We start from the raw sequence: 23,327 nt of genomic DNA on the forward strand, positions 1-23,327 counted from the left end.
ACATTAAAATAATTGAAATTTAATTTTTGCTCCTTCCAAACGAACAAGTATTTAAACTGCCAAATACAAACTTTACATCTGAGTTTATCTTTAATGATTACCAACCCTGGCCTGGGGTTGTGGCTCCATGGTAGAGTGCTTGCCTAGCATGTGTGAGGCACTGGGTTCAATCCTCAGCACCACATAAAAATAAATTAAATAATAAAATGGAAGTTTTTTTTTTTTTTAAAGTTAGTCCCAGGAATCCTTAAAAAAAAAAAAAAACAGAAAATAATTACCAACCCTTCAATATGAACTTACTAGTTTTCAGAATGCTAAAACTGAATTTCTGTTTACAAATTCTTGAATTTTATCTATCTTAAAATTATTAAAAAAAAAAAAAGAAAGAAAGAAATTCCAGGTTTTAAAGCCTTTGGAATTCACTCTCAGGCACACTACCATAATGATAGGGCCACAGAAGTGTATTTTTTTTTAAGTTGTTGATGGACCTTTATTTTATTTATTTGTATATGGTGCTGAGAATCAAAGCCAGTACCTCATGCATGCCAGGCATGTGTGCTACCACTGAGCCACAACCCCAGCCCCAAGAAGTGTATTTTTGACCAGTCATTTTTAGAGGACTTCAAAAAAGAATCACCTGTCTGCCAGGATGGAGCCCTGAATTGTGGTAAAAGAGTAGTTCCTGAAGAAGCAGCCTGAGCAGTTCGGGACTCAGCAGTAGAGAGAAAATTCATCACGGTAGATTCCTTAGTGTTAGTGCTGGCACTGTTCACGCTAGTATCAAACATTCCTGAAAGACCTACAAATGAAAGATAAAATATATCTCAAGGTAAAAATAAATACTTTAAATAAAATTATTTCCCTACTCTATTTCTGAAAATTGAGGTAAAATAATTCTATAATCCTAAACTGTTTTACTTTCAAATAGAAAGCAAGTATTAATTTGACCAAGCATATTCATAATTTAAATCCCTAAAGATGCATAAAAGATGTCTCAATCTATTAATTACAAAGCTTTTAATGTCATTTTCATTTTAACATTTCCCCTGATATTTCTTTTACACATTATATTTATAACCCAAAAGATGAAAATTGATTTTTTTCTTATTTACTAAATGTATACAGATTCATAGTATATTTCACAATAGAACTGTTACCAGTTGGTTGAGGTGTGGAGGCATATCCAGGAATCTGATGAGAGGCTACAAATGTCTGTCTCTGAAGGAGATCTGTTTCAGACTCTGAGGGATGTCCTTCTTCATAACTTAAACTAGAGGATATTAAAAATCAGTAACCATACAATGGATTCTACTGTTATGTATAATTATAATGCACCAGTAAAGTAATCAATAACCAAATACACAGAGTCCAAACCATATCATCAACAAATTTCTAGAAAAACCATTAAAAGTCATAAAAGTTGGCCAGGAGTGGTGGTGTACACCTGTAAGTTTGGACTTGGAAGGCTGAAGGAAGAAGATTGCAAGTTGGAAGCCAGCCATTAGTGAGAACCTGTCTCAAAATTTAAAAAAAGAAAGAAGGAGTGGGTTGGGCATGTAGCTCAGTGGTAAAGTGTTCCTGGGGTCAACTCCCAGTGTCCCCCTGCCCCCGCAAAAAACAGTAAACATTGTCTCAACCAAGAAGCACCTGGAAGTAGCAAATAAAAAACAAAAATAGTAGAAATCTTTGACCAAATTCCAACCTGCAGATAAGTACATCAAATATAATTTAACAATACTGTCACAAAGAAAAATTAATTGAAAATTTACTACACAGAAGAATGATACATACATTTTCCTTAATTCAACTTTATCTTGAACATTCTTTACTAGCAGAGATAATATGACATAGTACAAAGAACATCCTGGAAACCAGGAGAGCCTAATTTACTGTCCAAACCTCTGGATTATAGTGTGATATATATATAAGTGACTCAATTACTGTCATACTAATTTCCTCATCTATATGAAGAAAAAAACCAAATTATCTCAAAAGCCTCTTCAGTTCTAAAATTCTATGGAACATTGGATAGTTCAAATAAATAATTAGCATTATTTCCTAATAACTCACCTAAAAAATTGAACTCAAACATTCTGAGAGCAATTCATAACAAGATTTTTCCTCTTTTGATTTTTACTTTGAACATTTTTAAACAAAATTCAAAACAATACAATGTAATGCCCATATTCCCAAAATGAAAATTTGGCAATTGTTAACATTTTGTCTCTTATACACAGACACATACATGGTGGTTTTTTGTTTGTTTTTTTCCCTCTCTCTAAACCATTTGCTACTCATTTCTAGTGAAATTTGTAATTCTTTTTTTCTTTTTAACAACAACAACTACAACAAAAATCCAATAGTTATTTTCAAATCACCCCTACCATTTTATAGGCTATTCAAATTATCCTAGCTATCATACTGCATATTCAGGCAAAAGTAACACACATATTATGGTTTTATTCTGTCAGCCAACAGAGCCTTAAAGCAACGATACTCTAGGAGCAAAGAACACACTTACTACTCAAATTCAGTCTCTAATATTCTCTGAGAAAAAGGATCCGGGGCTCCTTGGAGAAATGAAAAGTGAAGGCCATTGAGAAGTCCATTGCTCCACCTTTTCCGAACGATTCCCATCTTATCCCAGGTAAAGCCAAACTTCTTTCTTTGACCCTCAATGCACTAAATGATCTATCTGCTACCCTCTTACACCTCTGTATCTCCTATTTTATTATTTTTTACTTACCTTGTTTTTCTGAGATGGGCATTGCAATATGTTGTTGCCCAAATTGGCCTCAAACTCCTAAATTCAAGTGATCCTCCTAACCTCTGCCTTTCCGGTGGCTCAAATTATAGGTGTGCCAACAAACCCCAGTTTTTGATTCCAGCCACATAGGTGTGTCTCATCCTTCAAACTCAAAGGTGGTTCACTACCTCAGTTTCCTTCAGGTATCTGCTCAAACTTGACCTGACCCACCTCATATAAAATAACATCGATCTTTCTTCTATCTTCTTTTTCCACATTCCCTAAACCCTCTTTTATTTTTCTCAACATACTATATACTTACTAGTTTTTCTCAACATACTATATACTTACTAGTTTTTCTCAACATACTATATACTTACTAGTTTGCTTATTGTTCACTAAAATGTAAATTCCACGAGGAAAAGGTCTTTGCTTTGTTTAATGCTACATCTCCAGCACAAAGGATAGTAGTTGACACTTAGTAGGTACTCAAAAATAATTAAAATCTATGTTCAGTTTTAGAAAAGAAATCATCTTTGAGTTCAATCATCTCTCAAACATTCACTGAGTGTCTAATCAATTACCAAGAATCCTACTAAGGGCTGGGGACTCAAAAATAAAAGATTGTAAGTAGGTCAGTCCATGATAATAAAAATATTAATAACTCAAGACTTGTATTAATTTTAAGTACTGCCTGAAGGTTTTCAACCCAGGTTAAAACCTACCTTAGCCATTATCTAATGGGTTTATTTCTGGAACCCAAATTAAAAATTCTACACCAAGTTACAAAGAGAGCAACACAAGAAAGAGATGCTGTTTAGAGAACCCTCAGCAATTCCTTTTGTCCATTCTTTTGGTATGAAGGATTAAACCTAGGGTGTTCTACCAATGAGTTACATCACCAGCTCTATTTTGCAGTACTGAGACTGAAATTTAGAGGCATTCTAACACTGAATAACATCCTCAGTTCCCCAGTGCCCTGCCTTTTAATTTTTTTTATTATATTTTAAAATATTTATTTTTTAATTGTAGTTGGACACAGTACCTTTATTTATTTATTTTTATGTGGTGGTTAGGATCGAACCCAGGGCCTTGCACGTGCCAGGCGATCGCTCTACGGCTGAGCCACAATCCCAGCCCCTGCCCTGCCTTTTTAAAAATTCTGAGACAGAATTGCTGAGCCTGGCCTCAAACTCACAATCCTCTTGCCTCAGCCTCCCCAGGCTGGAATTATAGGCTTGCACTAGCACACTTGGCCTCTCTCAACAATTTTATAAGATATGATGTTTTGGGGCTGGAGATATAGTTCAGTGGTAGAGCTCTGGGTTCTACCACTGCAGGGTGTGTGTGTGGAATACATACATATATAGAGAGAGATTTTAAAAAATTATTATATGGTATATGGAGATGGGCCAGCTGTGGGATATTGAATAACACATAACAAAAGACATATTAATAAACTGCCTTCTCGTTTGATAGAGTTGCATAGTTTGTGAAAAATTACAAATGATCACTAAAGTTGGATGACTATAATTTTTGTTGATACATAACTCATATAATATATAATAGGCTACTTAAAAATATATAGCTCAGTAGTATTTAGTATACATACATTTATATGTTTATATATGAATGATATGGTGGGTCAATTTATCTGTAAGTACAATGGAAGAAAGATTATTTGTGATATAAAATTTGGTTTCAGTAAAGCAACAACAATCTACTGAATCAAGAAAACCAATTAAAATCCCAAGCTTCTCTTATAAAGTTGAACACAGTTACCATACGGCCTAGCAATTTCACTCCTGGAGAACTGAAACAAATGTTCACACAAAAACTTGTACATGAATGTTCATAGTAGGTAGGGCTGGAGTTATATAGCTCAGTGGTAGAGGGCTTGCCTAGCATGTGTAAGGCCCAGGGAGCAATTCCCAGCACTGCCAAGAACAAAGAGTCAAAATATAGAAATAATCCATATAACCAACAATTGATAAATGGGTAAACAAAACGTGATATTGCCGTACAATAGAGTATTATTCAACCACTGAAAGGAATAAATACTGATAGCCACTACAAATTAACAAGCCTGGAAAATATTATACAGTAAAAGATATCAAACACGGAAGATCACATATAATTCCATTTATATGAAATGTCCTGGATAAGCAAACCCATGGAGACAGAGTTACTGAGACTGCCTGGAACTGGAGATAGGGGAGAAATAGGAAGAGGATGCTGATAGGTATGTTTCTTTATGAGGCAAAGAAACTGCTTCAGAACTGGATAGTAGTGATAGATGCACAACCTTGTGAATATCCTAAATACTACTGAGCTATATACTTTTAAGTAGCCAATTATATGGTATATGTTATGTATCAACAAAAATTATAGTCTTCCAACTTTAGGGATCATTGGTAATTTTTCACGAACTATGTATGCAACATATCAAACAAAAGGCAGTTTATTAATATGTCTTTTGTCATGTATTATTCAATCTTCCACAGCTGACCCATTTCCATATACCATACAATAATTTTTTAAAATCTATACATAGGGTCCTGGGGGTTTGGCTCAGTGGTAGAGCCCTTGCCTAGCATGTGCAACTTCCTGGGTTCAATCAAACAACACAGCAAAAGACAATGAAAAAGGGTCTGGGGATGTAGCTCAGTGAGAGTGCTTGCCTAACACACAGGAGGGTCCTGAGTTTGATCCCCAGCATTGCTTCCCCAAAAATATCTGTATATAATGCTTATGGTTTTAAAATAGATTTCAGTTTTAAAATAGATTGAAATAATCTGATATTCGTTGTTTGTTGAGGTTGTTTATTTTTTAAACAAAAGTTAGATTTTTTTTTCCTTAATTCTGCTAGGAAAAACATGCCTCAAACATGTTTTTTGTTTCTAATTCCTTAAACCAGTACAAATGATGTCTTTTGAATAAATGTATATTTATTTAAGATAGGATCTACTGTGGCTCATAGATCTTCCTAACACCCAAGACCTGAAAGGCCTGATTGAATGGTGGTGGTGGTGGTGGGGACTTTTACCATCCCCCTACAAGCTGTAAACATTACCTGAGCTGAGGCCTAGAGAGCAGGAATGAGCTAAGAAATATGCCTCAATCTTCATATTCCCAGCCTAGCATAAAAATTTCAATCTTCCTTCCTCTTCTTATATACTCATAAGTGGGTTATGGACTCAATCTTAAGGATAAGGAGGATCAGAATTTTGCAAGAGAAAGTATCATCTCCCTTCAATTGGATTTTTTTTAAACCTTTTCCTCAAAATAAACAAAACCAGATTATTTAGTTACCACTTTCTACTCTGTTTAAGTATGAAAATCTTTTCCTTAGCATTTTCATTTAACCCACATGGTTCCAGTTGTAGAACTCCCATGAAAGTTTAAATATAGTATACAACATATAACTATGATATGTAATATAATACAAAGATTATAATTTTAATAATTACAATAATGACATTGATAATATTAATTAATTATATATAAGCTCTAGATTATGCTTCCCAACCTATTTTAATATGCCTGTGTCAATTTTGTTGAAATATTCACAGAACTGAAAACTTGGAACTTAATGGGCTAATTTACTTTAATAAAAAATAAGATTTTTTTTTTTTTTTGGTACTGGTGATTGAATCCAGAAGCACTTTACCACTGAGCTACACACCCAGCCCTTTCTATTTTGAGAGAGGGTCTTGTTAAGCTGCTTAGGGCCTCATTAAACTGCTGACGCTGGCCTCAAACTTGGGATCCTCTGGTCTTGGCCTACTGAGTCACTGGGATTACAGGAGTGCACCTCCATGCCCACCAAGAAAGTTGCTTTAAGGCAGATGAGAAAGCTGAAACAAAAAACTCACTAAAAATGGCAAGTCAGGCATTTAAGATGGTATATGATCATAAGAAAAAATGCTTTGAATATTAATAAGCTATCTTATGGTTTATATAATGATAATAACGTATAAACCTACTCCTTGGGTAGCACTACCCTTATATCTATAATGCTTAAGAAATGAAACACATTCTAAGTTTCAAAGTCAATTAGTAAGGGTTCCATGAAATATGTTAAATCCCAAGTAAACAAGTCAGTACTTGCATGTAAATTACTTACGCACTGAATGAATGATTTTACCTTAAGAAGCTATCCCACTTCCTTCTCTTTGTGTTAAAAGAATTTAGCTACTAAAAACTAGAATATAATAGAAACAAAATTCTTCTTAAGCTTTGAAATACTAGTCTTATACAAGCAAACAAATAATAAATAAGAATATATTAAGTCTTACTTAGATAGATCAACTTGCAGACTTCTGATTCAAAAATCAGAAGTTCCAATTCAGTCTTGATGCTGCAAATACATGCTTAAAGACTTGGGCAAAGCATGTAATCTTGTAGAGTACCAGTTTTCCTATTTATAAAGCCTAAGATTTTTCGGTTTTGTTTCTTGCACACTCACACTTCTACCAAATTTCATCCTTCCCAAAGGTTCACTTTTTAATTTTGGCATCATTTCACCAATCCCTTAATGGCTCTGGCCAAATCAAATTCTGACTTAAAATATTTTAGTTCTATTTGAGTGAAGATAGTACCAGCTGCTTTATCTTGCAGTCTTTCTCAATATGAAAAAATGTTTTTAAATGTTAAGCCATATAATTTAAGCAGATCTAAGCAAAACTATTTTAGCTTATCCACATTTTTGTGTTTGCTTCACTGATTCAGACAATTTGGACTCAAGTTATTTAAATAGGATCAGTGATCACACAGTAATGAGCGCAATGGCATTAGGTCATATGAAAACTTTTTCATTTTTTATTTAGTTACACTCCATAAATGTCTACAGTCCTGGCAACATAAAACAAGCTATACAGAATTCATTGTTTTTTTGTTTTTTGTTTTTGTACTAGAGATTGAACCTAAAGGCACTTTACCACTGAGCCACATCCCAAGCTCTATTCTATATTTTTTAATTAGAGACAGGGTCTCACTGAGTTCTTTAGCGCCTTGCTTTTGCTGAGGCTGGCTTTGAACTTGTGATCCTCCTGCCTTAGCCTCCCAAGCCACCAGGATTAAAGGAATACAGGGTTCTTAAATAACTCTTAATTTATGTAAACCAAGTTTAAACTCCTGAGATATTAGACAATAAGTCAAAGCAGAAACACTTGAATTAAATATATTATTTATTTTTTGCAGTGCTGGGTATCAAACCCAGGGCCTTGAGCATGCCAGGCAACTGCTCTACTACTGAGCTATATCCCCAGCACAAATATATTCTTTATTAAAACAATATTTATTCAATATTTATCATATGCCAGGTAAGTGGAGGAAAGCCATAGCTTAAGTTCTACCATTAAGAAACACTCAAGGTCAGCAAAAGCAGAGTGCTAAGCAACTCGGTGACACCCTGTCTCTAAACAAAATACAAAACAGGACTGGGGATGTGGCTCAGTGGTTGAGTGCTTCTGAGTTCAATCCCCGGTACCCCCCCCAACCTGCCACCCTCCAAAAATAATAATAAATAAAAGGAAAAGAAAAAGAAACACCCAAGGTAACAGAGACTAACAATAAATAAGAACAAAAAAGTATTTAATATCAAGAATTAATAAATGCTATGAAAAGACTATGAAGAAACCTGATATGCAGCACAGTTGAAGGACTTAACATTGAAGAACCTTATTTAAGTGAAAAAAGCCAAACCCCACTTAACATGTGGGGGGTGGGGGGGTAGGAGAGGAGGATTCCATGAAAGGTACTAAGGAAAAGCCATTGAATGACCTGAAGGAGAAAGTTATGTAGATTATCTGAGGGAAGAGTAGTCCTGGTAGAGGAAACAACCCAAAGACCCTGTGAGTAACAGCATGCCTGCCACCATTCAAGAAACAGTGAAAAGTGGTATATTAATTCAAAGATATTAAATCAAGAGGACAAGATAGAATCCATGGCCATGGCTCTGAAAAAAAATCAAAAGACAATGAATGGAAATACTGAAATCAGTGATACTGAACAGTGTTTCAAATATGAGGGCTACTCAGCAAACATCTCTGGATTTCCCACCTTATGGTAATCATTCCATCTGATCTAAGCCTATGTTCTCAAGTTTTCTCTAAAACTTTTTTCTTTTTTTCAGTTGTAGTTGAACACAATACCTTTATTTTTATTTGTTTTTAGTTTTATATGGTGCTGAGGATGGAACCCAGAGCCTCGCATGTGCTAGGTGAGCACTCTACCGCTGAGCCACAACCTCAGCCCCTCCAAATCTTTTATTAAAAGTATGTGCTGGGAAAATATTTCTAATTTTGAAAAAAGATGGAAGTATAGCCTCTTTCTGCACATACATTAAGTCCCAAAAGACCTAGCGTACTTCTTCAGAGTTTTCCATCATTAATGCTTCTTTTTTTACGTCTTTTCATTTGCCAATTATACTTTATCCTATACCCTAAGCCTTTTGAGAGGAGTTTTCCCTGAGTTCCAGAACAGCTTGTGATTAACAATACAGTGTCTGAAGTCACTTCCAGGGTTCAAATCCTATTTAATAGCAGTGTGGCCTAGCAAAGCTAATTATCCTCTCTATGCTTCAGTTTCATTATCTGCAAATTGGGCTAACAATATCTATCTCAAAGTTAGTATGAGATGTGACAATGTATGTAGATTATTAGACCAGTGCTTGGTTCTTGGTAGGTATTCAATAATTGCTGTCACACCAAGCAGGCACAGTGACACATGTCTGTGATCCCAGCTGCTTGGGAGGTTAAGGAAGAAGGATCACAAGTTTGAGGTCAGTCTGTCTCAAAAATAAATTGATTCATTCATTCATTCATTCACTCATTCATTCATGGGCTAGGGATGTAGCTCAGTGTAGAGCATCCCTAGGTGCCACAAAACAAAACAATAATAACAATTAAAAAAAAAAAAAAAACACTGTCACCAGAAACACCTAAGACTTGGTTCTCAACCCAAAAGCTAAGAATAAACATCATAACCTCCCAAATCTTGATCTCTGAGATCTTACTATTATCTCTATGTAAACTCCTGAACTCAATTCTCTGATCTTTTCAGCTAAAGACAAATACTTGGAAAAAAATCAAAATGTCAGAATAAAGAAAACTTAGCAGGGCTACTTCAGATTTGGTGGTCAGGGAAGGACTTTGTGAAGAGATGATAAGAATATCAAGCTGCTTCCTGTGTCATGCCCTTTTACCTTGATGTTCTGCCACACCTCAGGGCTCAGAGCTATGAATTCAGATAACTGCGGATTGAACCTCTAAAACCTTGAACCCCACATAAATTTCTTATTCTCTATGTTGTTCTTGTAAGATCTTTTGGTAACAGCAACAAAAAGCTGACAAAAACAGAAACTGGTACCAAGAAGCGGGGTCACTGCTGTACCCAACTAGACCATGTGGTTCTGTAGTCTTTGGAGCTGGAATGAGAAATTTTGAAAACTTTAAGAGATACAGGCTGAAAACTCTTTGCAATGTTGTAAGCAAAGCTGATACCAGTCCCGTACCCCCCACAACCCCCACAACCCTGTGAACTGAGAATTGCTGAGGCAAGCATAGAAAGCAAGTTTTATTTAAGAAAGTGACAGAGACAAGACTTCTCTGAAGAGAAGGGGCCCCAAACCTGGGAGTCCTGAAAGGGTGTGCATCTTGCTCTTTTATAAACCCCAGAATTGCCATCTCTTTATTCTCAGTGTATGTGCCTAGAAGCAGGGATTGGGGGGGGGGCGGGTTAACTGTTAGCAACCCAGAGTGTCCAGGAGAAGGATCACAGGAATAATAACCCATGGCTCTCTATTTGATAACCAGTCATCCTCTCCCCCCATCATTCATTACCTACACAAATTGCCTGGTCTTTATCCCTGCCTAGGCCAGAAGGGGCTGCAGGCAGATTGCTTTTTGGCAGAGAAAGCATATGGGGGTTAAGTACAGTGGGCCCATTTAACAGAATTATTCTCGTAACCTTGTGTTCCCATCATTCTCATCTATTTGTCCCCTTACAAATCTTAACATGATCCTGGTTGGAGCTCAGAAGACCAGAATGCCAATAGGTCTGTGGATAGTAAAGACTGAGTTCATGAGGTTTCAGAAGAGGATGACTCTATCAGAAATTGGACCAGAAGTCTACATTTTGCCCATGTCCTGAGATTTTTGTAATGCTGAATTTACAACTGAGGTACTAATGAGTACCTGACAGAGGAAATCTCAAGGCAGCACAGTATTCAGGCAATGGCATGGATATTGCTGGCAGCTTTTAGCCAAGTTTACTATGATAATCAGGAGCAGAAAGCAATGCACAAATATTTGAAAAACTTACAATTTGGCCAGATAAATCAAAGTAAAACAGGAGCAAAGGAAGTTGTGATTGTTAAAGACATTACAGGCACTAAAGAGATGCTAAATACTTTGCACAAAGACAACAAGATGGCTTGAGGGCATTTCAGGAATCCACAAAACCACACCCAACTCAGGCTCAAGAGTGTTAAAGTAAAAATTTCTTTAAAAGACTTGGGGGAAGTGCCCTGCTTGCACAAGGGAGCCTAAGAAGTTTTTTTTATCATGCTCAGTCACCCAGGCACTTGAAGGCTGCAGCCATGGTCCTAGGAGGCTTGGCTACTGCTCAAGATGGTGGCAGCCACTGGCATCAATCACATGGTGCTAGTTCTGCAGAAATGAAGGATTCTGGAGTCAGTGAGTCTTGGAGACTTCCACCAAGACTTCAAAGGCAGGCCTGGAAAGCCAAGCAAAGTGTAACAGGGTCAGAATCCCTGCAAGGTGCTGAACAGGGTGATGCATAAAGATATGAAAAGGAAGCCAAAGCTTCAGTGGAAACTTCTGAGATTAAGAAATGCCAGTAATGTGGAACATCTGCCTAGGAAAGATACAGGAATTGAGTAGGGGCAAGTCAATAGAGACCATATGGGCTGCAACCATGAAGGCCATAGGGGTGGAGCTACAGAAATTCTTTGGAGAGAACATCATGATGCCCTGTGTCCTAAATGCTGAATGTGGAGCTATAGGACTTATTTGCCCAGCTGGATTTCAGTCTTGCTTTGGTCTCATTCCTTCTTTCTATGCCCCTATTTCTCCTTATGGAATAGAAATATACCATCATATATTGGATATATGTGACTTGCTCTTGAGGTTTACAGGAGAAAACATTCACGAATTTGCCTTTAGTCTCAGATGAGATTCTGGACTTGGACTTTTGGGTAATGCTGGAACTGTTAAGACTATGAGGACTATTGAAAATGGTCTAAATGTATTTTGCATTGCATGAGCATTTGAGGGCTGCAGTGGATAAGTTAAGGTTTAAATATACGGTGTCCCCTAAAAGCTCATGTGTGAGCTTATGCAGGAGTGAAATAACTGGATTAAGAGATTTAGCCTAACCAGTAGATTAATCCACTGAAATGGTTAACTGGGTGGTAACTGAAAGGCAGGTAGGATGTGGCTAGAGGAAGTGGGTCACTGGGGGAATGACTTTGGGCTTAATATCTTGTTACCAGTGAATAGAGATGTTTGTTTCCTGGTTGCCACGTCCTGAGCTGCTTTCCTCCACCATGCCCTTTTGCCATGATGTCCTGCCTCACCAAAGACCAAAACCTAAGTATGAATTCAGAGGACTGTGGACTGAACTTCTGAAACTGTGAGCCAAAATAAACTTTTTCTCCTCTACATTATTCTCAATGGTATTTTCATCACAATGACACAAAAACTGACCAAAACAGGGATATGTACTTGTGGGCCCCTCTCCTTCATTTTTAGTATATAAATGATTACAATATCTTTCAGTTTCTGCCTTATTTTTATAATGTTTTTTTAAATATGAAATAGTTGTTGGATTTCATAAATTTTCAGATCTACGTAGAAAACCTTTTCAACACTTGATTTACAAGTTTGGTGAATTACAATAAATATCATCTAAATCTGAATTTTTTAAAAAAGACAACAGGAATAACATATATGTTGGTGGTCTCAAAGTGTGGTCCCTGGACAAGCAGCACTAGCATCACCTAGGAACTTGTTTTAGGGCTCTAACCCAGATCAACTGATTAAAAAGCTCTGGAGTTGGGCCAAGCAACCTGTGTTTCAACAAGTTCTCTGGGTGATTCTGAAGGACCACTGATCTATGGCAAGATCCTATGAGGGAAAGAAACCGTCAGACTTTCTTTTAGGACATTTGTTCATGTTGTTTTTTAAGGTATCAAGGAAATGTTACTTCCGCAACGAAAAAATTTTCTTGTCTATTTGTTTGTCTGACTCCCCAGCCCAACAGTGTATATACCACAAGAACAAAGATTTTGTCTGTTTTAATTGCTACCAAGTCCCCAATGCCTAGAAGAGTTGCATGATATATGTACTGACCAAAATGAATTAACATTTCTATTTCTTCAATGTATACATACTTCAAAAGATGCTATAAACTGGTATACAACTTATTGTTCAACCCCCCCCCCTTCTTTTTTTAAAATCCAGGGCACTTAACCACTGAGCCATATCCCCCGCCCCCCCTTTTTAATTTTTTTTGTAGTTGTAGATGGACAGAATGCCTTTATCTTGTTTATTTTTATGTGGTGCTGAGGATTGAACCCAGTGCCTCATGCATGCTAGGCAAGTGCTCTACCACTAAGCTAGAGCCCCAGCCCAATCCCCATCCCTTCTTATTTTTATAAATTGCCTAAGGCAGTGCTAAATTGCTGAAGCTGGTCTGTAACTTGTAATCCCCCTGCCTCACCTCCCGAATCACTTGTATTATAGGCATGCACCACCACCCACCCCCCCACCCTCGCACAACTTTTTTCAATTAAAAAATAAATTTTAAAAAACATCTTTTAGTTCACTGTAATCATTTTTCTGGTGACCCAGCTCAAAATTTACTTTTTTCTTACCCTTTACTATGTACCCTGACAACACCCCAGGTTATTTTGATCTTTCACATTCATCTACTTCTTTCTACACCAACATATCTTTACCAATTTCCTATCACTTCTCTCTTGTCTGGTCTAGTGAATCAACTCTTATCTTGTATCCTGTTTTTTATCTCTGCCAATTCTAATCCATTCTGTTCTTAAATTCCAAAAAAAAAAAAAAAAAAAAATCAGCTGAGTGTAGTAGCATATGCCTGTCATCAAATCTACTCAGAAGGCTGAGGCAGGAGGAACACAAGTTCAAGACCAACATGGTAACTTAAGGAGACCCTGTCTTAAAATGAAAATAGGCTGGGGAATGTACTCAGTAGTAAAGCATACCTAGGTTTGATACCAGTACAAAACACACACACACACACACACACACACACACACACACACAAACACAAAATTACTTGAGAGAGTGATAAGGATATCACTATCCTTCTTAAAGAAAAACCTTTCAAAGTTCTTTAACCCTCATAGACTAAACTAAAAAACTTCTAAAATCTAGCACTAATACTCTGTAGTAATGTTACTCCAATAAGCTCCTCAATGAACCACATGTTTGATAATCTTCCTCCCATAATGACTCTACTTGATCAAGGACAGACTTGACTAGCAGACTGTGACATAAGTGATCCTATGCCAGTTCAAGGCCCAGTCATTAACTGGCCCAATAGAATCACCTTTATTCCTCATGGAATACTTGTTCTTGGAAGCTCCTTAGGGCCAATCCTTTATTCCATGATGCAATATTAACAATTTCTTCTTTTTTAAATTTATTTTTTAGTTGTAGTTTGACAGAATACCTTTATTTATTTATTTACTTATTTATTTATTTATTTTTATGTGGTGTTGAGGATTGAACCCAGGGCCTTGCACATGCTAGGCAAGCACTCTACTGCTGAGCCACAATATTAACAATTTCAATCAATTTGTATTTAATCTACTTGACAAATGCTTCTATGAGCCCCCTGAACTAGATAAACTTTTCTCCTCTATGTCTCTAAAGCATGTTTGTACCAGTTGCCAGCCTCCTCAACTTAGCAAGACCCTGTCTCAAAATTAAAAAAAAAAAAAAAGCTGGGGAGAGGACATCTCTTAGTGGTACAGTGCCCCAGGGTTCAATCCCCATTACCACACATACACATACACATAAAAGTGTAAATCATATCATTTCATAAAAGAAAACTGAAGCACAGAAAGTTAAACTTTTGTAGGATCACACTGAAAGTAGCAGAGTCAAAATATAAACCCAAACATAGGACAGAGAAGAGCACTATTCTCTTGAAACACGAATTGTTAGTGGTGGCTAGTGATATGTGGAAAAGAGTGGTTAGTACTAAATGATACATATAAAGCAACAAAATTACTTCAGAGAGTGATAATGCTATCAAGAAAAAAAAAACAATTCTGTGATATGATAGTGTTGCAAAGTTAATTTAGATGGGCAGTTGGAGAAGAGGAAACATCTTGCAAAACACCCAAATATCCAAAATCAGCAAAGACCTGGAGAGAGAACTCTAGGTGAAGAGAACAGCTAGTGCAAAAGCTCTAAAACATGAGTAATTTTAGCACATGTCATGAAAGAGATGGTCAATGTGACTAAAGGATGGTGGAGGGATGGGAATGAGCTAAGGATGGAGAATTAGCTGAGGTTGAGATCACGTAAGACCTTATTATAGGCTAAGGACTTGAATTTTACTCTGAATAACACTGAAAGATTTTAAGCAAGGTAATGATATCTGAATTATGTTTTGAAAAGTTAACTCTGCCTGTTGCATATTTAAATGCAAGAAGGCCAATGGAGTAAGGAAAGGAGTTGTTGGTAACTATGGAAACTATGAGTATAGAGATCAAATCAATGAGTTCTGTTGAGGGGACCAGATATATACAGGGAGGAAAGAAATGATTATAGATGGTTCCAAACTATTGGAACCAGGCAACAAAGTAAATGGTGGTATTATTTATTAAAGGAGGATCAGGCCAGGTGTTAGGATGATAATCTCGTCTTGGACATATGTTTGAAATATCTGCTCAATGGCAGACACTAGATATGAATCTATATATATATTTATCAATATAAATTTGAATATCATCTCATATATATGGCAACCTGGAGAGGGAAAAAAAGAGGATGGATCTCCAAGTTCTTGGACAATTCAACATAGAAGCCAAACAGCGAAGCAGCAAGTATACCTGTCACCCTTGTAGATTACCAAGTTTGTTTTTCTTTAATATATTTTTTTAGTTGTTGGTGGATCTTTATTTTCTTTATTTATTTATATGTGGTGCTGAAAATTGAACTCAGTGCCTCACACACACTAGGCAAGCACTCTACCACTGTGCCACAAACCCAGCCCAAATGCCAAGTTTTTTAAAAGGCAAGATAATGTCTTTTTCATTTCTGTGGTACCTTGTAGAACTTAGCTGAGTATCATAAATTCAAAGATGCTCAGTACATTTTAATGAATGAATAAATAAGTGGCTTCCATTAAATTTCTCAAGCTTCAATGTGGAAATATTATACTTGAGGATGAAGGCACAGAACTTCATATCTTCTAGGCATTCAAATATTTGCTTAATGAATTAAAAAAAAAAACTTGGCTGTGTTTTGGTAGACATATTTTAATACTCATTATTCCAGAAAACACAACAAGGAAAGAGAGAAGAAAAGCAGTTGCTTATGTCCTGTCATTTTTAACAATGATAATCACAAAAACACTAAACCTTTCATCTTGGTCCCTACTACAAGGTAGTGGGTGCATGGCACTGACGGCTACAACAGGACGAAAGGGGCTTCCAATTCCCACACAAAAGTTGAGTTCTGGCTTTCATACCATAAGCAAGTATTAAGTAACACTATATTCTAGGTATGTAGCATATAAAGAGTAAGTGCTAAATATTAAAAATAATACTACAACAGCAAAACAGATAAGGTTCCTCAAAGAACTTCCATTCTAAAGTGGAAGACACTGATTATGTAAAAACCATATAGGTATATAATGATATGAAAGTAAAATGTACTGTGGAAATATTTACATAAAGTAACTGGGGTAAGTTTGGAAGGGAACAGGTTTCTGAATGTAAGACACTTTAAGAAGTCAGTCTGGGAAGCAGGAAAAGAGTGACTTGTATCTAGGTAGAGGAAAGGGCACATATGAAGGCCTTAAGTAGGAAGAATTCAGGATGATCCAAATGCTAACAACATTTTAAATGGGTTGTAAATGTAGGTGCATACAGGGCACATTGACCCTAGGAGGAGCCATTAAGTAGGCTTAAAGATGTTAAACCCAAGGCCAGGCAGTGGCACACATCTGTAATTCCAGGGAGGGACAGGGCACAGGAGGATTGCCAATTCAAAACTAGCCTCACAATTCAGGCAATTCATCCAGGTGCTAAGCAACTCAATGAGACCCTGTCTCTATAAAAACACAAAATAGGGCTAGGGATGTGGCTCATTGGCTGAGTGCCCCAGAGTTCAATCCCTGGTTCCCCAAAACAAAAACAAAACAAAAAGATGTTAAGCCCAGAAGCAACAGGATCAAACTGGTAGATCTGTTTTTAAAAATCAATCTGCCTGGGCTGGGGTTGTGGCTCAGTGGTGGAGAGCTTTTGAGGCTCTGGGTTCGGTCCTTGGCACCACATAAAAATGAACAAGTGAAGTGAAAGTGTTGTGTCCAACCACAACTAAAATATTAAAAAAAAAATCTACCCAGGTGAAGTGGTGTATACCTGTAATCCCATCACCTTGGGAGGCTGAGGCAGGAGGATCACAAGTACAAGTTCAACCTCAGCAACTTGGTGAGAACCTATCTTAAAATAACAAAAAAGGCTGGGGAATGCAGCATAGTGCTAAAGCACCCCTAGGTTCAATCTTCAGTACAAAAAAAATCAATCTGGATGTATAAGGAGAATGACGAAGGGAAGAACGAAAGGGTCTGGTTTAAGGTGACTTATTAGAAAGCTACTGAAGTTATCCAAATGAAAAATAATGGCAGACTGGGTTAGTGTGGAGCAGTGGAAACCAAACTGGAAAACTCCAAGGTATATTTAAGAGATTTTTTAAAAGCAGTAGATGTGGGAGGCCATCCTTGCACATGATTTGAGTTACCTCCCTGGCTGGGCGAGAGGCGCTCAGACACATCCTTGTGTCCAGAGCTTTCCCCACCCTTCTAGGGTCCGAGGGCTTGTCCGTGTGGAAGCCACTACCCTGTCTGGCCACTACCCGAAGACCCAATCTTCGCACCTGACCCTGGGACACTGCCCCACTTAATCTTCATTGGATGGGATTTTCCCCAGAATTTTTTGTTCCCCAATAAAGTCCACTCCCAGGCATGTTCTCTCTTGCTCGCTAGCTTCTTCAGTAAACCTAGCTACCACAATAGGTGGCTGGAGGCTGGAGGAAGGAGAAGCTGTCCTGTAGCTGGTTTAAAGGTAGTTAGAACCCGTCTCTTTAATTCAACTCCCTTCAGATTTCTCACCTACAGAACCTTCACTTATGAAGCCTGTGCTGGCTGGGGGCTAAAAGTAGATTCGGGCATGGAAGTACATACCTATAATTCCAGTGACTAAGGAGGCTGAAGTAGGATGGCAAGTTTGAGGCCAGCCTTGGCAACTTACCTGCAGAAACTTAGCAAGACCCTGTCTCACATAAAAACTAATAAGGGTTAGGGATACAATTCAGTGGTAGAGTGCTCTAGATTCAATCCCCAGTACCATTAAAAAAAAAAAAAAAAAAAAAAAAAAAGCTTTAGGGCTTAGTGACAGAGAACACAATGTACAGGTTTCTAGAATGAGAAATCAGGTAGAGAGAAGTATGACTGAGATGAGCCTCACTAGAAAAGCAAAGGTGAGATGAGTGGGGAAACATGAGCTCATCATTAAATGCCCATTATATATCCAAGTCAAAGGTTACAAAGGTAGCTGGATATGTGACTAAGTCTTCACACGAGGTCTGAGCTGAAAACATAAACATGGACATTTTCACTGATATGGTTTTTAAAAACATGGACATGGAAAAAATTTTTTTAAAAATGGGCATGGATGTGATAGCCTCAGAAGAAAGCATAAAACAGACAAGAAATCATATTAATTTCAAACCCTAAGTAAACAACAAAATGTAGATATTAAATAGAAGTGGAATAAAATCTAGTGAAACACAAAAGAAAAACTGTAGGCCAGTGATACAGAAAGAAAACAGGAAAGTTCAGTGCAGAAATGCAAAGAAGCATGTTTCAGGGCTGGGGTTGTGTCTCAGTGATAGAGCGATGGCTTAGCATGCATGAGGCATTGGGTTCGATCCTCAGCACCACATAAAAACAAACAATGTGCCCACCTAAAACTAAAAAAATACATAAATATATATATATATATATAAAAAGAAGCATGTTTCAGTTAGGAAATCGTCAACAGTGGTAAAGAACACTGAAATTAGGATGTTGATGTTGATGTTCAGGTTTCTAGGCCAACTCACAAAAGTTCATTTAACCATAATATAGGCGAATTACAGCATTAAACTATCTTACCATGAAGCACTGCAGTATAGTAGCCAAACATGCAAGCTCAAGACTCACAGCACCCAGATTTAAATCCTAGCTTCAATACTTGTCAGTTTTGTACTTCTAGATATATTAACTTAATGTCTCTATGCCTCAGTTTCCTCATTCATAAAAGGCAAAAATAATACTTACCTTAAAGAATCTCTGTGAGGATTAAATAAATTAATGTGTATGTGTTTTAAAATAGCACAAATTAGTGCTGGGGATGTGGCTTAGTAATAGAGTGCTTGCCGGCATGCACAGGCCTCCCAGTTCAATCCCCAACACTGCAGAATAATAATAATAATAATAATAATAATAATAATAATAATAATAATAATAATAATACAGCACAAATTAACTCTTGAGGTAAATGATAGCTACTATTCCAACAGTACTTCTATGGAAAACAGTGAACACTAAATAACTCCCCACTAATTTGGCATTGTCCTTATTGCTTTATCAACTGTGATCTTACAAGATCTTTTTTTCAAAAATCTTAAAACTTGGGCTGGGGATGTGGCTCAAGCGGTAGGGCGCTCGCCTGGCACACGTGCGGCCCGGGTTCGATCCTCAGCACCACATACAAAAAAAACAAAAGATGTTGTGTCCGCAGATAAATAAATATTAAAATTCTCTCTCTCAAAAAAAAAAAAATCTTGAAAAAAAAATCTTAAAACTTATTCAGGAGCTGAACATGGTGGTGCACAACTGTAATCCCAGCTGAGGCAGGAGGATCACAAGTTTGAGACCAGCCTCCACAACCTAGTGAGACCCTGTCTCAAAAATAAAAGAAAAAAATTAATAGGGCTGGGGATGTAGCTTAGTAGTAGACTATCCCTGGGTCGAGTCCCCAGCATCAAAAATAAAAAAAAGTATTTCCATTCAGACATTTTTCTGGTGCATATTCAAATATAAGGACAACATCTACCTGATGAAACACTAAGCTGCTTCTTGTTCTGCACAAGATTTATGGGGTAGCAGGTTTAGAGTTGCCTGATGACTATCTTATTTCCAAGAGTGTGCAAAGATACGTATAGTACCTAAAACAGCCCCCTAAAAGGTATATCAGACTAAATGGTGATTGGGAAATAACATGTTCAATATGGTTCCTAAAACTGAGAAGAGCACAAATAAAAACATTCAGGGACAGAACTCTCTCCATAAGCCCCACTTGAGGAAAAATGCTCTGGTTTTCCATTGTTATTTTCCAACCATTAAAATAACAAGACTATCTAATATCTGATAGAGCAGTTGTATCCAAAAAAGTATTGTTCCAAACTCATGAAAATTTGTTTATCAGGCCCTTTCCCATCAAGTGATAAAAATGTTGTGTTTCAGGACCAAGATGTAAAGGAGGATGTTAGATCCTATGTCAATAACCGACTGGTCATTACCATCTGTCAATTTCTAAACAGGTTACAGGAAACAAGGTGATAGACAGGCTAATTCGTTATGGCTAAGTATCCATATTACATCATCACAGCTAGTACTCATTTGCACCTTCAGAAGAAACTGCCACAAAGGGAAACAAAACATTCAACTAATAACATGAATTATGAAAAAGCTTTTTTAAATGTTATAAAAATGATTAAGCTTCTGAAATGTAGGTTATTTAAAGACTTAAAAGACATTTCAGTTATGGTACTTTTGATGTAACTGAAATAAGAGGCCATTTGCACAGTTTGAAAAATAAAATGAGGTACAATTAAGAAGTGTGAGCAGCCCTGTACAGATGGCCTGATCCTAATACAAGATGTTAACAAAGCAGGTTTGTAGAGGAAGGAGAAGCTTGAATTTTCTATGCTATAATGTGACTGACCCCACCTCCAAAAAATACAAAAGGGGGGATATCATTTAAAAATCAATAACTTCCAATAAACAGAAAATATTTCTTTTATATTAACAATTCCAACTCTGTCTACTTACTGTTTTCAAATATGTTTGGGAAGTCCCATTTTGTTACTTTGGTAAATAATATTTGGAAAATATGACAAGTATATTTTAGTTTCTTGCCTCAGAAGTATTCTGCTAAAAGAAATAACAAAAATAACTAGGTAGCCTTCAGTTTCATTTACCTAACAAACATTTTTCACTTATAACACACAAAAAATGAGGCAGATACCTATCACTGCTGTTCACTGAAGAGAAAGTAATTTTAATTAGTAATTTATAATTTATCATGTTCAATGTAAAAGCTACTTGAAAACTGATAGCTAAATATCACCAAAAAGAAATAATGGGAGAAGTGCCAACATTTACATAAACCTCCTCAAAATGGCTTGTTTATATATACAACAAATTGTAGCTATTTCTAAAAGGTTTAATCATTGAACTCCAAATTGGCATATCACTATTATCTTTTTTTAACTCCCTGGTCACTTAAACAAAGAGTCTAAAATTTTCTAAGGAGGCTCATTTCCCTTTTCTCATTCTTTCACAATCATCCCAAAGTACAATCTAAGACAAAGACCAGCTATACATATTTCCCAAATCATGAATGTGGAACTTCCATAAAAACAAAGAAGGCAAACTAGACTACTATAATGTACAAAGTTTAAAAAAAAAAAAAAGTTCACTTCTGTCGTGAAAATAATGAAGAAATCTGATGAGATCATAAACCCATGAAGCTTCCTGTTGGTAGCTGAGGATGAAGTCATTAGCAACCCAGGATTCCCAAGTCCTTGTAATCAGAAGCTGCACCTACCAGATTCGGTATTGTTCGGGAGAGGTGGCTTTAAAACACCCGGCTCCCGAATCCTCCAAGCCAGACCACGCCTTCCAGTTATCATTCAAATGGAACCGTTTCAAAGTGTGGCACTACTACACATTTCCCTGCAAGCTTAAATATCAAGCAGGAGTCAACATTTTAGGTTCCCTTAGTTATGCTGAAGGAAAGATGAACTCTTGAACCCCGCGCTACATAATAAACCCAGGCTTCAGTAGCCGAAATGGAGGTGAAGCATGCTCTGGTTCCTAACCTTTACGGCTTTTACTGATCAGCAGCCCCCGATTTCTTCCCCAAACTCAGTCACCCCAAGGCACAGAAAGCAAAGAGAGATTCCTTACTTCCTGCTGTTGTTAAAAGGGGAGAAAACCCTACAGCAACTTTGAACTCGTCGAAGAGAAATGGTTTAATCTTGGCCACCACTGCAAACATATGTCACCCAGCCCCAACTCCGCGTTCCCGCCCCGCCGGGCCTCCTCCCCGCCGCGCGTCGCGCTCCGGGGGTACTCCGGTCGCCCAGCCTTCCCGGGTCACCCAGTGTCAGGGACGCGGCCCCGCGCCTCTTCCTCTCCCACCTCCCCCACCCGCACACCGCCAGAGCCCCAAGACCACATTGTCGGTCACCCAGGTTCCAATACAATGGAATGTCACTGCCCCGAATTCTCCGGGGCCTTCCTCGCCCCCCAGAGCCAGTCCTGGATCTCCCTGATACCGAGTTCGGTCTCGAGCCCAAACTTCACCATGTGAGAGACCAGGACCGGGAGATGACGGAGCCCCACGACTCCCGCCCAGCCCTCCCGTCAACCGCGGTCCTCAACCAGTTCCATACGCGAATGCTGCGCTGGGCGCCCCCACCCAGACGGGACCACCCCCTAGGAGTTATCAGCCCCCTCTCCCGAGAGGGGCGAGGGCGAGCGGAGAACTCCCGGCCCGACCCAGACCCCTGAGAGGCGCTGCAGCAGGGCGAAGGCCCCAAACGCATCCCCGGCCTTTCCTGGCCCACCGCGACCCCGCCGCCCACCCTCCCTACCTGGCCTTGAGGATGGGGCTGCTGCCGCTGCTGCAGCTGGGGCTAGAGGCGGCTGCTGGGGCTCGGGGTTCGTAGGCCCAGGCGGGGGTCGGGGTCTGTGCGGCGGCGCTGGAGGCGGCGGCGGGGGCGGCGGGGGGCGCGGGCGGCGGCGGTGGGTCGGCGAAGTCCGAGGTCGGGTAGTTCCTGTCCATCGTGGGGGTTGCGTAGGGAGGACGGGCTGCAATGGGGGCTCCTCTAGGGCCCTGCGTGAGGGGGGCGGGAAGGGAGGGAGGGGCAGGGGGAGGAAGAGGAGGAGGAGGCGGCGGCTGCGGAGGGAGCTGCCCCCTCACATGGCCCTGAGGAGAGGCAGGAGGAGGGCGCGC

General features: G+C 38.4%; 1 protein-coding gene across 1 annotated transcript in view; it reads right to left on the reverse strand.

Annotated features, from left to right (window-relative positions):
- Positions 1–23,060, reverse strand: part of Qser1 (glutamine and serine rich 1) — a 71,595-nt gene extending 48,535 nt beyond the window's left edge. Inside the window, exons 1-3 of the mRNA XM_026404206.2 lie at positions 22,966–23,060; positions 1,158–1,270; positions 638–799 (exon numbers count right to left, since the gene is read on the reverse strand). Coding sequence (XP_026259991.2) covers positions 638–788 — 151 coding nt within the window. The 5' untranslated portion in view covers positions 789–799; positions 1,158–1,270; positions 22,966–23,060. The remainder of the gene's footprint in view (positions 1–637; positions 800–1,157; positions 1,271–22,965) is intronic.
- Positions 23,061–23,327: the final 267 nt, after the last annotated feature.

This window comes from Urocitellus parryii, chromosome 4 (assembly GCF_045843805.1).
Source record: "Urocitellus parryii isolate mUroPar1 chromosome 4, mUroPar1.hap1, whole genome shotgun sequence".
Taxonomy (NCBI): domain Eukaryota; kingdom Metazoa; phylum Chordata; class Mammalia; order Rodentia; family Sciuridae; genus Urocitellus; species Urocitellus parryii.